General features: G+C 48.7%; 1 protein-coding gene across 2 annotated transcripts in view; it reads right to left on the bottom strand.

The window, feature by feature from the left end:
* CCNJL (cyclin J like) overlaps positions 1–14,113 on the bottom strand; it is a 54,052-nt gene that overhangs the window by 17,693 nt on the left and 22,246 nt on the right. For both annotated transcript variants that reach the window (XM_044230280.1, XM_044230271.1), the window contains exon 3: positions 7,698–7,911. In XM_044230280.1, the coding sequence (XP_044086215.1) occupies positions 7,698–7,911 (214 nt within the window). The remainder of the gene's footprint in view (positions 1–7,697; positions 7,912–14,113) is intronic.

Raw genomic sequence — 14,113 nt, 5'->3', positions numbered from 1 at the left:
ACTGCCAAAGAAATGCCACTGATTAGGAGATGTACATCGATGTTGCTGCAGCTTTCTGGAGGAAATAATCGAAGGCTATCACATGAAATGCACATGTGGAATGTCAAAGCCATCCTGACTCCTGAAATGTAAGGCCATGGCAGGGAGGAAATGCTAGTACTCCTCCTAGCCACCTTTCTTTTCAAAGGTTTTTTTCAATTCTTCAATTTATTTTGTATTTTTAAAAAGATTTTATTTATTTATTTGCGAGAGAGCTAGTAAGCAGAGGAAGCAGCAGAAGGAGAAGGAGGCTCTTTGCTGAGCAGGGAGCCTGATGTGGGACTCGATCTCAGGACCCCAAGATCATGACCTAAGCTGAAGGCAGATGCTTAACCAACTGAACCACCTAGGCGCCCCTGCTACTAATCACCCTTACACAAATTACCTCCTGCAAAGGGAGGCAGCCATATTTCTTTCCTTCCAAAGGTTTAATCCTGTAAATAAATCTTAAGCTTTGTCTAAAGTACACCTAAAAAAAAGGACACCTGGGAAAATGGCCCCCTTTGCATCTGCTGGTTACAATCAGTGCCCTAGAGGCATCTCAAGCATTCCCAGTTTGGGGGGAGAGCTGTGTGCTTAACCTCCTCAGGCCTTCCTTCACTCCTGTCTACCAGGAGGGATTAACACTGCTTTCAAGTTTCCAGATCTCCAACAGAGACCCCATCCCACCCCCCTTGCCCTGCTGTCAAAGCTGCTGCTTGGAAGAAGCAGCAGTTGCTAAGTAATCAAAGCAGGGGTGACTGAGGGGGAGTGAAGGTGTTTGACTGGGAGAGATAAGGGCCTCTCCTAGAATTTCCTGAGGTCCAGAGCATAAGCCCTAGATAGGCAATGGCTTCTATCTGGACCTTTGCTAAGAGATGAGGTTATTGATTTCTGGCTTCAGGAGTCTTAAAATCCACTAGGTCTGGGGAGCTCATGTCTCATCTGGGCATGCTGGACAGGACAGGCAGACAGGTGGGACATGAATGCACCCCTTGCTGGGAGCACAGAAGAAAAGCCACAAGTAGGCACCTGTGAGGGGCCAGCAAAGGGGAGGGACACTGCAACTCTTCTGGTGGTTTATTTAGGTGGAGAAGCGTGGTTCCAAAAGCTCCCACAAATTAAGCTCAATTTAAGAAAAAAGGGATCTCATCATCTGTTAGTTAAAGCCTCTGCAAAACAATTTAGGACTACCCATCCGAATCTTAAATGCACAGAGTGCACACACCTCTGACCAAAGCAACGGCACTGTGGGGCAGTCTTCTCACAGACACACTTACACTGGCAGGGTTCTAGGCAAAAGGAGTGCTGCTGTCATCCTGTTTATTTATAGCAGCGAAAAAAATGGACAGCAATTGAAATGTCCACCGACAGGAGTCATCCCGCAGATAGTAGTGTTTATGACACGGAGAATTCTGCGATCGATCGAGAGTAAGGTAAACCCTGCAGACCGACAGGAAAGACGCTCCCTGATGGACTACAAAGAACGTGTTTTTGGTACTAACCCCCTTGCGTAAGGACACAGCTCATTCTGCTTATTCACAGAAGCTGTGTTGTATCAAGGCCCTGGGGACACTGTACCAGCGAACACAGAACCACATTCCCAGGGCACATACAGCCTTAGGCTCCTCTGAGCCTCTGTCATGTTTTCATCCATCGATCAACGCCGAACCGGTGTATTTCTGGTCAACAGACTGCTGATTCATTATCACCGAACCCACAGCCCGCAGCATGAGAACTCCCGCCCGCACAAACCTGATCCAGCACATTGTTTTCTTTGTATGACACATCACAGCCTTGTGCTCAGGAATGATAGACAGCGTGATGCTTGGGGCCCATTTATTTATTTATTTATTCATTTGTTTGTTTGTTTATAAAAAGATCCCCTTACTTATTTTATGGGGGGCGGGGAGAGCACATGAGCACATGTGCTTGTGGGGAGGGTAGACAAAGAGAGGGGAGAAGACTCCTCGCTGAGCATGGAGTTGAGGCAGGGCTCCATCCCACAACCCTGATATCACGACCTGAGCTGAAATGAGCTGAAATCAGACCCTCAGACGACTGAGCCAGCCAGGAGCTCCTTAAGGGCTGTATTATTTTTTAAATTTTTAAAGATTTATTCATTTATTTGACAGCCAGCACAGAAGCAGGTATAGCAGCAGGCAAAGGAAGAGGGAGAAGTAGGTTCTCCACTGAGCAGGGATCCCACAAGCAGGACTCCATCCCAGGATGCTGCGTTAATGACTGGAGCCGAAGGCAGACGCGTAAGTGACTGAGCCACCAAGGCGTCCCTTGAGGACAGTAAAACCACCAACAAGCACAAAAACGAGGAAGTGTGGCACTAAACAGAGAAAAGGACCCTCGTTTGTAGGTCCAAGAGCTGAAAACAAGAAGTCAGAGCCCTGCGTTGTTCGACCTCAGCTGTGAACGTGCACAGGGTATACGGGGTCACTGCCCGTGTCCTCAAATGACCGCCCAAGTTCTGTAAATACAGATTTTTGAGGTTACAAATAAATTTTAGTGAATAGGAAAATTCTCAAGTACAGAATCTTTGAATCATGAGAACCATGTGCCTGTACATGCACACAACTATTCTGAAAAATACACCAGCTTGGTTTTGGAAAAGACAGAAGAAACTACCACGAAGCTATCTTTGGTAAGTGGAATGGGCAACATGTTTTTTACTTTATTCTTTGGATCTCACTGCCCAGTAAATATACCATTTCTAGTTTTAAAAATCTACAGGAAAGGGGCACCTGGGTGGCTCAGAAAGTTAAGCATCTGACTCTTGGTTTCAGGTTGGGTCATGATCTCAGGGTCATGGGATACAGCCCCGTCTTGAGTTCTGAGCTCAGCATATGAAGTCTGCTGGAGCCTGTCTCTCCCTCTCCCTCTGCTCCTGTGCACATGCTCTCTCTCTCAAATAAATAATAAAATCTTTAAAAAAATAAAAATAAATAAAAATGTACAGTAGGAAAATGAGCCTTTCTCCGGGTACATGTAGCACAGCATGGCAGATTCACTCTGGGCTAAAGGACCTTGCTCCACAAGGGGACCAGTGTCTTGCAAAAAGGGCACGTGACCACCCTCTTGCTTGATGCCTCCCTCTCCTGGGGAGGAGGATAGCTGAGATGAAGGGTAGCAGAGGATTCGGCCTCACTTACAAAATCCTAGAAGTCAAAACTTTACCCCAAGAAACAGACATGTCACCCTTAGCCTTTCCTAGAAGTAGTCAGCAAGGGGCAGGATGGGGCTCACGGTCCAGAAGAGAAAGTATGATGGAACTAGGGTTACAGAGAGAGAGAAAAGAAAAAGAAGGGACAAAGGGGGAATCTTATAACTTTTGTTTACTGGGCAGTTCATATGGGCATAATCTAGGATTCATTTTTCCTCCTTGTGAATAAAAATAGATTTATTTTCCCAATTATGAAAAAAACACAAGTAAGTCTGGGTCTGGACGTATACACAGCAAACTGTGGCAACAGGACAACAGGTTTGGGGGAAACAAATTTTTTTATACAAGTGCTACTTATTTGGATTTTTTATAAAAATGTATCTCATACTTTTTTTTTAAAGATATTATTTATTTGACAAAGATCACAAGTAGGCAGAGAGGCAGGCAGAGAGAGAGAGAGGAGGAAGCAGGTTCCCTGCTTAGCAGAGAAAGCCCAGTGAGGGGCTCGATCCCAGGACCCTGAGATCATGACCTGGGCTGAAGGCAGAGGCTTAACCCACTGAGCCACCCAGGCGCCCCGACTTTTTTTTAATCATAATAATGTCTTATATTTAAGGTCATACTGTCCTAGCAAAAAGGCCACCCTGGTCATGCCTCTGGATCTTCTGATTTTCTTTCCCACCCTCTCCCCTTTCTTAAATTTTTTCAGGGAGAGAGAGAGCACACATGCAAGGGGGAAGGGAGCAGAGGGAGAGAGAATCTTAAACAGGTTCCATGCTCGGTGCAGGGCTCCATGCCCGAGGCAGGGCTCCATCCCAGGACCCTGAGATCATGACCCGAGCAGAAGGCAGAGGCTTTAACCCACTGAGCCACCCAGGCGCTCCTCCCATCCTCTCTCCTACCTCAGGCTGCTCCATGCCCGGGGCCAAAGACTCAACACCCAGTCATCTCTGAGCCAGGCAAAAGCAAAACTCTTAAGTTTCCTTAAAAAGTTCAACATTGAAGAGCCAATTCTAATCAGCAATTCCACTCTTGAGTTTACACCTACAAGAACTGAAAACAGGTGTTCAAACAAAGCTGGTAGTGAATGTCCACAGCAGCACTGGTCATAGCAGCCGAAAGGCAGAAAAAACGCAAATGTCCATCAGCAGATGAAAGGGTAAACGGTGGTACGTCCTACAACAGAATGTTACTCGGCCGCAACAAGGAATGAAACACTGATGTGTGCTACAACTTGGATGAACCCTGAAAAGTGAAAAAAAAGGGAAAGAAACCAGACATAAAAGCTCACAGACGGTGTGACTCTTTCAGAGGAAGTATCCAGAAGAGGCAAATCCAGAGAGACGGAAAACAGATGAGGGGCCGAGAGTGGGAAGGAGTGGGAAGCATCCACTTGGTGGATCCAAGGGTGCCTTCCAGGGTGATGAAAATGTTCTGGAATAAAGAGAGGGGACGGACAGTTGCACAACAATGTGAACGTATTATACAGCACGAAGCGGTATGCTTTATACCGGTTAAGATGGTAAATTTCATGCTGTTATGTATTTTATCCCAATTAAGAATAAACAAAACTCTGGTTGCATGGGTGGCTCAGTGGGTTAAAGCCGCAGCCTTCGGCTCAGGTCATGATCCCAGGGTCCTGGGATCGAGCCCCACATTGGGCTCTCTGCTCAGCAGGGAGCCTGCTTTCCTCTCTCTCTCTCTGCCTGCCTCGCTGCCTACTTGTGATCTCTGTCTGCCAAAAAAGTAAATAAAATCTTAAAAAAAAAAAAAAGAATAAACAAAACTCTGAGCTGTGTGACCCTCAGCAAGTTACTCAGCCTCTCTGCACCTCAAGAATGGGCAGATGATGGCACAACCACATAAGCTGGTTGGGAAGATCGTTCAGTGCTTGGCCCAGGGCTGGGCGCACAGAAAGGGACGGGTAAACAACAAAGCTTGTTGCCTCTGGGACGACAGGGAAGGAGTCCTGTCAAAGCCAACTCACCTGGAAGTTGTGGGGTCTCCAGGCTGTCAAATTATCCTTTTAATTAAGCAACTACAGCAACACCAACAAAAAGACAGAGGGGATGGGAAGCTGTATAAGATGGAGAAAGTGGAGAGAGCGTCTCTACCCGATTTACACTTACAGCCAGACTATAATTAGAGTGGGGTGCTCTCCTGTATAGGAAATGCAGTTAACTCAGGCACAGGAAGACCAAGGGGCGGCTCTGCCACTTGTCCGCCATGAAACCACCTAGAGGCTCTTGCTTTTCTCATCTCCTTCCATTGGCCTGTGGACATGGACCCCTTGACCGACCCCATTTATGAGGGCAGAGGGAATGTATGTAGGTGAGAAGGTTCCATCTGTGCCAAGTCCCTTATCTGGAAGCAGCTCTAAAACCCAAAGAACTGAAAGTCAGAGACAGGAACCACAGCTCTTCTTGAGAATAATTTGGTACTGAATTAGCAGAACTCCAAGCTTCCTGAGGCAAGGTGACCCCCCCTTGTGGCCTACAGTCAGCCTGGGCAGAGGGGAGGGAGCAATGAATAGGGTTTCAGGCTGTCATGGAAACTTTTCTTTCCGGAGGCCTCTGAGCATATGGCAGGTGTCCTACGAAATCCGTTCTTGCTGCTCCAGGCTGGCTGCTCCCCTCAGACATGGGGGCGGGGGACGGGCGGAGGGGGGGCTGGCGTCTGCCTCTCCGTCTGAAAGGCCCCCTTCCCTCCACCATGGCAGCAGCAGCACAAAGGAGTCTCCAGTGTGTGCCTCACGTCCCAGCTCCCCAGACAGACGCTGGGGGACAGCCTGCATGGCCCCGTGGAAATCTAAGTCCCCTGCCCCCATGGGGCCTGGATGCAGCCCACAGATCACAGACAGCAGCAGGCCAAAGGCCACAGTGCAGACTCTTCCCGGGCCGCCTGAAACGCGATGCCCGTTCTGCCCTAGGCTGAGGCTAGCGGGGATGCCTTGTAAGCCCAGGATGGAAGAGAGCGGCATGTTGATCTGGGACTTGGAAGGAACAGGCAGGCAGGATTCCCACCCCGCAAGGCTGCCCTCTCTGCAGAACACAGCCAGTGCAGCTGGCCCAAGGGAAAGCAAATCACAAACAGGGACGGCTGTAAACTGCAAGCCACGAAAGGGACTGGTGACAAGTCACGGCAAGTGGACGGTGCCGTGGCGGGAATCGAGAGTGTTTAAAACTCGAAAGCCATGCTTCCAGAACCGGGTGATCACGCCTGGAGAGGTTCATGGCAGTGTGCCAAGAGCAGACAAAGCCCCAGGAGAAAATGGGTACCATCTTCTCGCAGCACCCGTGCGACTCAAGGGTTCGGGAACGGCTGATATAATAAAACAAGACGATTATGTATCATGGAGGAGACTGTCAAATCTGACTGATTTCTATGGAGAAAACACTAGACGTCAAGGAAGAGTGATGACCACAGATGGCCACCTTGGAGAAGCGCAGGACCTAGCACAAAAGGAACCCCTAGCTCCATTCACTCCTTTACTCCACCAACATTTTTTTTTTTTTTTGGAGGCCCTGTGATGTACTCAGCTCCCTACCTTCCCTGAAGCTGTTTCTCAGGGGAGGTGGGTGTTAATGAAATGTACTTGATGCAGGGAAACGTGTACCAAGGCTATCTCATGAGGGCAGTGGGGGTTGGGTTCTCAGGGATGCAGGGCCCAGTGACATTTAATGAGGACCACACAGGTGGGCCAGGTTTGTGGTGTAGGGGAAGCTCTCCAGGCAGAAGAGACAGCGTGTGTTGTGTGCAAAGTTCTACGACAGCAGGGGGCTTGGCCAGAGATGCACGAGGTCAGACAGACAGGACCTGGACAGCTGATCCCTCTCCTCAGACTGCTGGTCAACCAAGGCAGGACAAAACCGTGTTTTAAGTGCATGACCCAAGCAGCACAGCCACGTGGTCATCTCCACCAAGGCAGACAGACAGAGGTCGAAACCACACTGCGTGTCTTGTGAGGCCTTGCTCGAAGATGCAAATCCTAGGCAGCCAGTGCCCAGGCCTAGTGACCACACAATGGGTCCCGCTGGGCCCCGGTCAAGCAGTCACATCTCTGAGAAGAGCGGTTGCTCAGGTTTCCCTTCCAGCATATTCAGAGCCCCTATGCCAGGAAGCAGGGGACACAGACTTCAGAGAACAGGTCTGGCATCATGCCATTCTGGGCTCAAATCTTGGCTGCTATCTACTAAGCTAGATGACCCAAGGCAAGCTTCTTAATCTCTCTGTGCCTCGGTAATAAGCGGGGGGGGGGGGGGGGGACTACAAGTATCTGTCTTCCAAGGTCACTGTGTGGATTCATTAAGATCTGCTACGAAAATCCTCATGGCTTAGTCCAGGACATTACTGATGCTGAAGAAAATGGTGATTATTATGACTACAGATTGCACTCAGCAAAGGACAGACACAGAAGACATGCAAAGACCTCAGAAACGTAAAATGACTCGGGAGCACCCGGGCTCCAAGGAGGGGGACGGTGGGAAGCCGCGAGTGCACATACTTGCGAGCAGGAGGCAGGAGACCGCCACGGCGTACAGCTGCTTGGAGGTGGTGATGTGATAGCGATCGAGGAAGTGGTCCAGCAGGTAGACGGCCAGGTGCCGGGCTGCGGGGCACAGCTGGCAGTGGCTGCTCAGCAGGGTCAAGATGTCGACAAAGAACCGGCGGCTCTTCAAGAGTGGGGAGTGGGCTCGGAAGGCGGGCAGCTTCAGCTCCTGCAGGACAGGCAGGATGGGGGTGGGGTGGTCAGGGCTGCCTCCTGAGCGCTTCGGATGCCCGGGGAAAGCGAGACATGAGGGCCTGCCTGCTGGCTGGTTAGGGGGCAGCAATCCATAACTCATCTGTTTTCCTTCAAGTCCCAGGATGGCAGCCATAACCCCCCGCATTCCAGAAACCCCTGGACCACCTCCCATCTGCCCTCAGTGAGCACAGGCCCGTGACGTGCCAAGAATATGATGACAGAGGCAGGTGATGGAGATAACAGGCCCCGAAGACAGTCATTCCCTGGGGAAAGGATGAGTATGTACAGGCCTGGGGCTCGGGGACCAGCACCCAAATTCTGGCTGTACTACTTCACCAAGTTGTGCCTGCTCGGTCACGGGCCTTCATCTTTGTCACCTCCTCAACAGCTGAGGAGCAGATGAAAAGTGAATGTAAACATCCAGAACACTGGACCCTCTAAGGGTCCCCCGGCTTAATTCCCTCTGTGGGTGGGAATGTGAGAGATAACTTTTAAAAAAATATTTAATGTACAAAAAAAAAAAAAAAAGCTGTTAAAATAAGAGTACAAAGAACTCCTAAAATACCCTTCGCCCAGATTCCTTAGTTTTCATTTTACCTTTGTGCTTTCCGCTTGTACATACACTTTTTTTCCCACAAGTAAATTCCAAACATACTTCCCCGCCAGGAGGCAACTTTTACTTTGTAATTTGGACACTGCCGTGTTATCTGAACGTATTTCTCTAACACCAGAAAAGCCAACAAAAGAAATATCAAACCAACCAAGATTTTTAGGACAGGAAAAATTTCCTTATATACCTACCCTATCTGCAATTTAACCAAAGCAGGCCAGACACGATTTACTGAGGAAATGCTGTAGTATATCTTGTCCAGTTGAGAAACTATGGAGGGAAAATGGGCAAGGAAGAGCTGGCAGAAAAGGAACCGAGGGAGCTCACACACAGCTGGTTCCTTGGGGGCAAGATTAAAACAAACCGAAGTTCCTCACCTGTGCAATGCAGCTTGCCTAGCCCTGGGGCTTCTCGTAGGGAGCAACAGTTCTGGGACAAGAGATATCTGTTCATTCATTCATTCAAGAGATTTTTTTTTTTTTAAAGATTTTATTTATTTATTTGAGAGAGAGACGGTGAGAGAGAACATGAGCGAGGAGCAGGTCAGAGGGAGAAGCAGACTTCCCATGGAGCTGGGAGCCTGATGTGGGACTCGATCCTGGGACTTCAGGATCATGACCTGAGCCGAAGGCAGTTGTCCAACCAACTGAGCCACCCAGGAGATTTTATTTCCTAGAGAAAGAGAGAGAGAGAGGCAGAGGGAAAAGCAGGCTCCCCACTGAGAAGAGAGCCAGACTTGATCCCATGACTCTGGGATCATGACCTGAGCTAAAGGCAGATGCTGAACTGACTGAGCCACCCAGGCACCTTCATCCAAGATAAATTAATTCCTTCATCTGACTCAGTAAGTATTGAGTACCTTCTATATATCAGACATTATTCCAGGCACTGGGGATATAATCTAGAATAAGACAGACATGCACCTAAACTTAAGATTAAAACCGTAAGACTCTTAAAAGAAAACAGAAGCAAATCTTTAGGACTTCGACAACAGTTTCTTTGATAGGGACACCAAAAGCAGAAGCAACAAAAGAAAAAAAGATCTAAATTGGACTTTGAAATTTAAAACTCTCATGCTTCAGAAGATAACATCAAGAAAGTGAAAAGACAACCCACAGAATAAGAGAAAATGTTTGGAAATCATGTATCAGTAAGAGGCTGTATCCAGAATATATAAAGAATTTCTACAACTCAACAATAAAAAGAGAACCTAATTTAAAAATGGGTTAAGGGCGGAATAGCTATTTCTGCAAAGACACAGAAATGGTCAATAAGCCCATGAGAAAATGTGCAACACTTAGTCACTAGGGAAATGCAAATCAAAATCACCCTGAGAGAGCACCACACACCCACCACAATGGCCACTGTAAAAACAAAAATCAGAAAATAAACGCGTGTTGGTGAGGATGTGAACAAACTAAAAACCTACAGCCACACAAAAACTTGCACAGTAATGCTTCTAGCAGCCTTAGCCAACAGGAGCTAGGGAAACTAGAAGGACCCTAAGAAAGACTACTTTTTTGTTGCCTCTACTCTTGCGAGGACCTATACCGCCCCACCACACACACACCTTACGGTACAGATAATGGCTGTCCTCCTTGTAAAGGTCAAGGAGTTAATGATTTCTTGAGTCTTTCAGCACAACAGATAACATCTAAAGAGTGATGAGGTAGGGTCATCGTGAACGGTTTTCCAAGACTCCTGGCTCCAGGGCACAAGAGCCTTCTGGCAGACACCTAAACACTTCTCTTTGTTCCTGGATGCCTGAGAAGACACTGCACCAGACCACCATCCTCAATAAAAACCCAGACTACAGGCGAAGATGAGACTCACTCTTCTTTGAGTCTCCCAGACACTCTTTATGTGCTCTAGGTCTCCACCAAACTGCTCTCACTTCCTCTTGTCTCACGTCTGATAGCTATCCTGTGAGAAGCTAAGGACCCACTTGGGGGGGGGGGCCCTGTGGGACCCAGCCAGCCGGCAGTGGCAGTAGCTTCCAAATGGAAACAACCTGAACGTGCACCAGCTGATGAATGGGTACACAAAACACAGTATATCCACACCGTGCAATTATTATTTGGCCACAAGAAAGAACATGAACATGACCCTTAAAAACATGCTATATAGAGAAAAGCCAGTCATAAAAGACCACATATTGTGGTCCTATTTAAACGAAATACCCAATAGAGGCAAATCCATATACACATGAAGTCCAACACTGGTTGCTGGCAGCTAGGGGTGCATAGAGGTTAATGGGGGGTGTGTGACTACTCGTGGATATGGGGTTTCTTTTTGGGATCATGAGATATTCTGAAATTAGATAGTGTTGATGGTTGCACAATTCTGCATGCACTAAAAGCAACTGAACTGTTTACCCGAAAAGGGTGAATTTTATGGCATATGAATTATATCTCAATACAGCTGTGAAAAAGAATAAGATGGACACATCACCCAAGCTCACGAGGTTTATGGCCCAGTAAGCGAGAGCTAGAAATCAAATGATAAGGCAATTATACAAGTTCAAACTGTGACCCATACTACAAAGGAAAGCCAGGGGCAGTGACTGCCTTGCACACCATTGAGGGAGCAAGGCCTTCCCAGTGAAGGGAAGCCTGACCTGAGCCTGCACGCTGGGACCTCTTCTCCTCTGGCGCGTTCCCCCACAGAACCTAGGAACCCTGGAGCTCCGCTCACGGAAGGTGCTCCCAGGTGAATAAATTACTGCCTCTCCCTTATGTTTACACATAAAGAAACAGAGGTTGAAAAAGTCCTGAGACCCCAGGCTTTACTTAATCTGCACCAGATCTGAGACCACAAGACTTTCAATGTATCTTTTTTCTCAACCCTGCATTTTAAGTAATCTCCATGCCCAATGTGGGACTTGAACTCACAACCCGGACATCAAGAGCTGAAAGCTCCACCACCCCAGCCAAACAAGCTCCCCCATCTTTCTGTTTGTTTAAATAATGGAGATGCCCTTTTATCATCAGTTTAACTTCTTTAAAGGAAAGACTTGACTTATGTATTATTCATCTTCACTGATGAATTTATGATGAATTTATGAGGCCAACAGGGGATTTCAAACCCCCTCAGGGCAGGGTTTGGGTCTGCTCTGGCTCTTCACCGTTCAGTCACCACCCTGAGGTGACTGGGGAACATTGTCAGGTGCCCAATACTCAGTTGTGGAAGGAATGAAGGCAGGGAGGGGGAGAGCTAGGGAGGAATGAGGGACTGAATTACAGTGAGCAGCAAATGCCCTGAGCCTCTCGGTACAAAGGAGCAGTCAGTGGTGACTTCAAGGAGGAGAGATGTATCCGGCCAAGATTTGGAAGGATGTCTAGGGACTGACCTGCTGAAGACGAAGGAAAAACAGCACTTGCAAAGCTACACAGGTGTTCTGCCCAGGGAATCCAAAGCACTTGGAACAGAGAGACAGGCAGGGTGTGCCTGGACAGAGCGGGCGGGGATGGCGGGCACAGTCCCATCTTATGTGCCCTGCTAAAATATCTAGCCTGTCCTGAGGGCACCAGAGAGCCATGGAAGGGCTCTGAGCAAGGCATCAAGACCGGCAGGATGACTCTGTGTGAAGATCCAGGCCCCTCCAGGACCACAGCCCCACGGCTGGGAGCAGCAGCCGATGGGGGACCACAGCTCCAACAGCAGTCTCCCTCTCTACCCTCCAGCAGGCCCTACAAACTTGCAGGCTCTGTGGGTATCTCCTCTCGGCCAAGAGCTCGGAGGCTCCCGACATGAAGCAACCACACTCACAGATCCTTGGTTACAGAACATCAGACAACTGACCTTCGGCCCAGGCTGCAGAGCCCTCATCAAGGCAGGTCAAAGTCCCAACACACAACAAGGAAGACCTGCAAAGTCCGGACTTCCCTCCCTGCTCAACTCAGCCAAACGTAACAGCTTCTGGACTTTTCTCTTGGATGAATTGGGAGGACAGAGCTCAGAGCAACACACTGTAGGTCTTCCCTCCGTCTACTTTCTGGGGAAGGGTCCAGTGGCTTGAGCAGATTCTCAAAGGAAGCCATTTGTGCATAAAAGAAAAAAAAAGAAGAAAAAGAAAGAGAAAGTTACGGACTTATGGACCTCTGGAACGGGCAACAATACACATCAAGGAGTTAGCAGACAGCTGGCGCCAAAAGTGGGCAGGATTCTGAAACGTACAACAGCTGCCCTGGGAGGCTCTTCAACCCATTTCTGCTCCCTCCCCATGTCCTGGTTTAAATGTCCTTTCCTGGGGCACCTGGGTGGCTCACTCAGTTAAATGCCTGCCTTCGGTTCAGGTCATGATCCTGGGGTCCTGGGATCCAATCCCCCTGGAGCTTCTCTGCTCAGTGGGGACCTGCTCCTCCCTCTCCCTCTGCCTGCCACCTCCCTATCAGCTTGTGCGCTCGCTCTCTCTCTCTCTCTCTGACAGATAACAAAATCTTAAATAAATATCCTTTCCTAAGGGATGTTTTCTCTGGCCTCTGACCATTCCAAATCAGGTCCCCCTGGTTCTCAGAGCACGCTACTCTTTTTTTTTTTTTTTTAAGATTTTATTTATTTATTTGACAGAGAGAGATCACAAGCAGGCAGAGAGTCAGGCAGAGAGAGAGGAGGAAGCAGGCTCCCCGCTGAGCAGAGAGCCCGATGTGGGGCTCGATCCCAGGACCCTGAAACCATGACCTGAGCCGAAAGCAGCAGCTTAACCCACTGAGCCACCCAGGCACCCCCACGCTACTCTTCATGGCCAAATTTTACTTATTTATGTGTCCTCCTGCTAAGCTCTTGCTCCCTAGGACGGGGGCGGGGCCATGTGGCCTATACCACTGTCCCAGAGTCCGGTGTGTGCCTGGCACCAAGGCAGCTGGTCCAGAACTACGGGCATGAGTAAAAAAGGATAGTCAGGAAAAGGCAGGAGGAAACTTAAATGCACATTACTATGGGAAAGAGGATGATCTGAAAAGGCTACATATTAATAGGATTCCAACTATATGACATTCTGGAAAAGACAAAACTATGGAGAGGGTAAAAAGAGCAGTGGCTGCTGGGGCCTGGGGGGGTGGTGACAGACAGAAGAGGCCAAGCACAGAGGATTTTCAGCGCAACGAAATGACTGTATCCTACTATGATGGCGGACACACGTCATCATGTATTTGTCCAAACCCACGGACGTGCACTGCCAAGACAGAACCCTGAAGCAGACCGAAAACTTTAAGTGACAAACACTGTGTCACTGAGCTCAGCGACTGGAACAAAGGTACTAGGTACTGCCTCATGGGGCATGTGAAGTGGAGGAGACTGTGGGGTACAGAATACCTTTGCACCCTCTGCTCAGTACCGCTGCGAACCTCACACTGCCCCAAAAAATAGTCTTAAAAAAACAAGAACAAGAATGAATCAGTTATGGGGCGCCTGGGTGGCTCAGTGGGTTAAGCCGCTGCCTTCGGCTCAGGTCATGATCTCGGGGTCCTGGGATTGAGTCCCGCATCAGGCTCTCTGCTCAGCAGGGAGCCTGCTTCCTCCTCTCTCTCTCTGCCTACTCGTGATCTCTCTCTGTCAAATAAATAAA

The sequence above is a fragment of the Neovison vison genome, chromosome 1 (genome assembly GCF_020171115.1).
Source record: "Neovison vison isolate M4711 chromosome 1, ASM_NN_V1, whole genome shotgun sequence".
NCBI classification, from domain to species: domain Eukaryota; kingdom Metazoa; phylum Chordata; class Mammalia; order Carnivora; family Mustelidae; genus Neogale; species Neogale vison.
The sequence above is the reverse complement of the archived record's forward strand: the minus strand, read 5'-3'. Positions and strand labels throughout refer to the sequence as shown.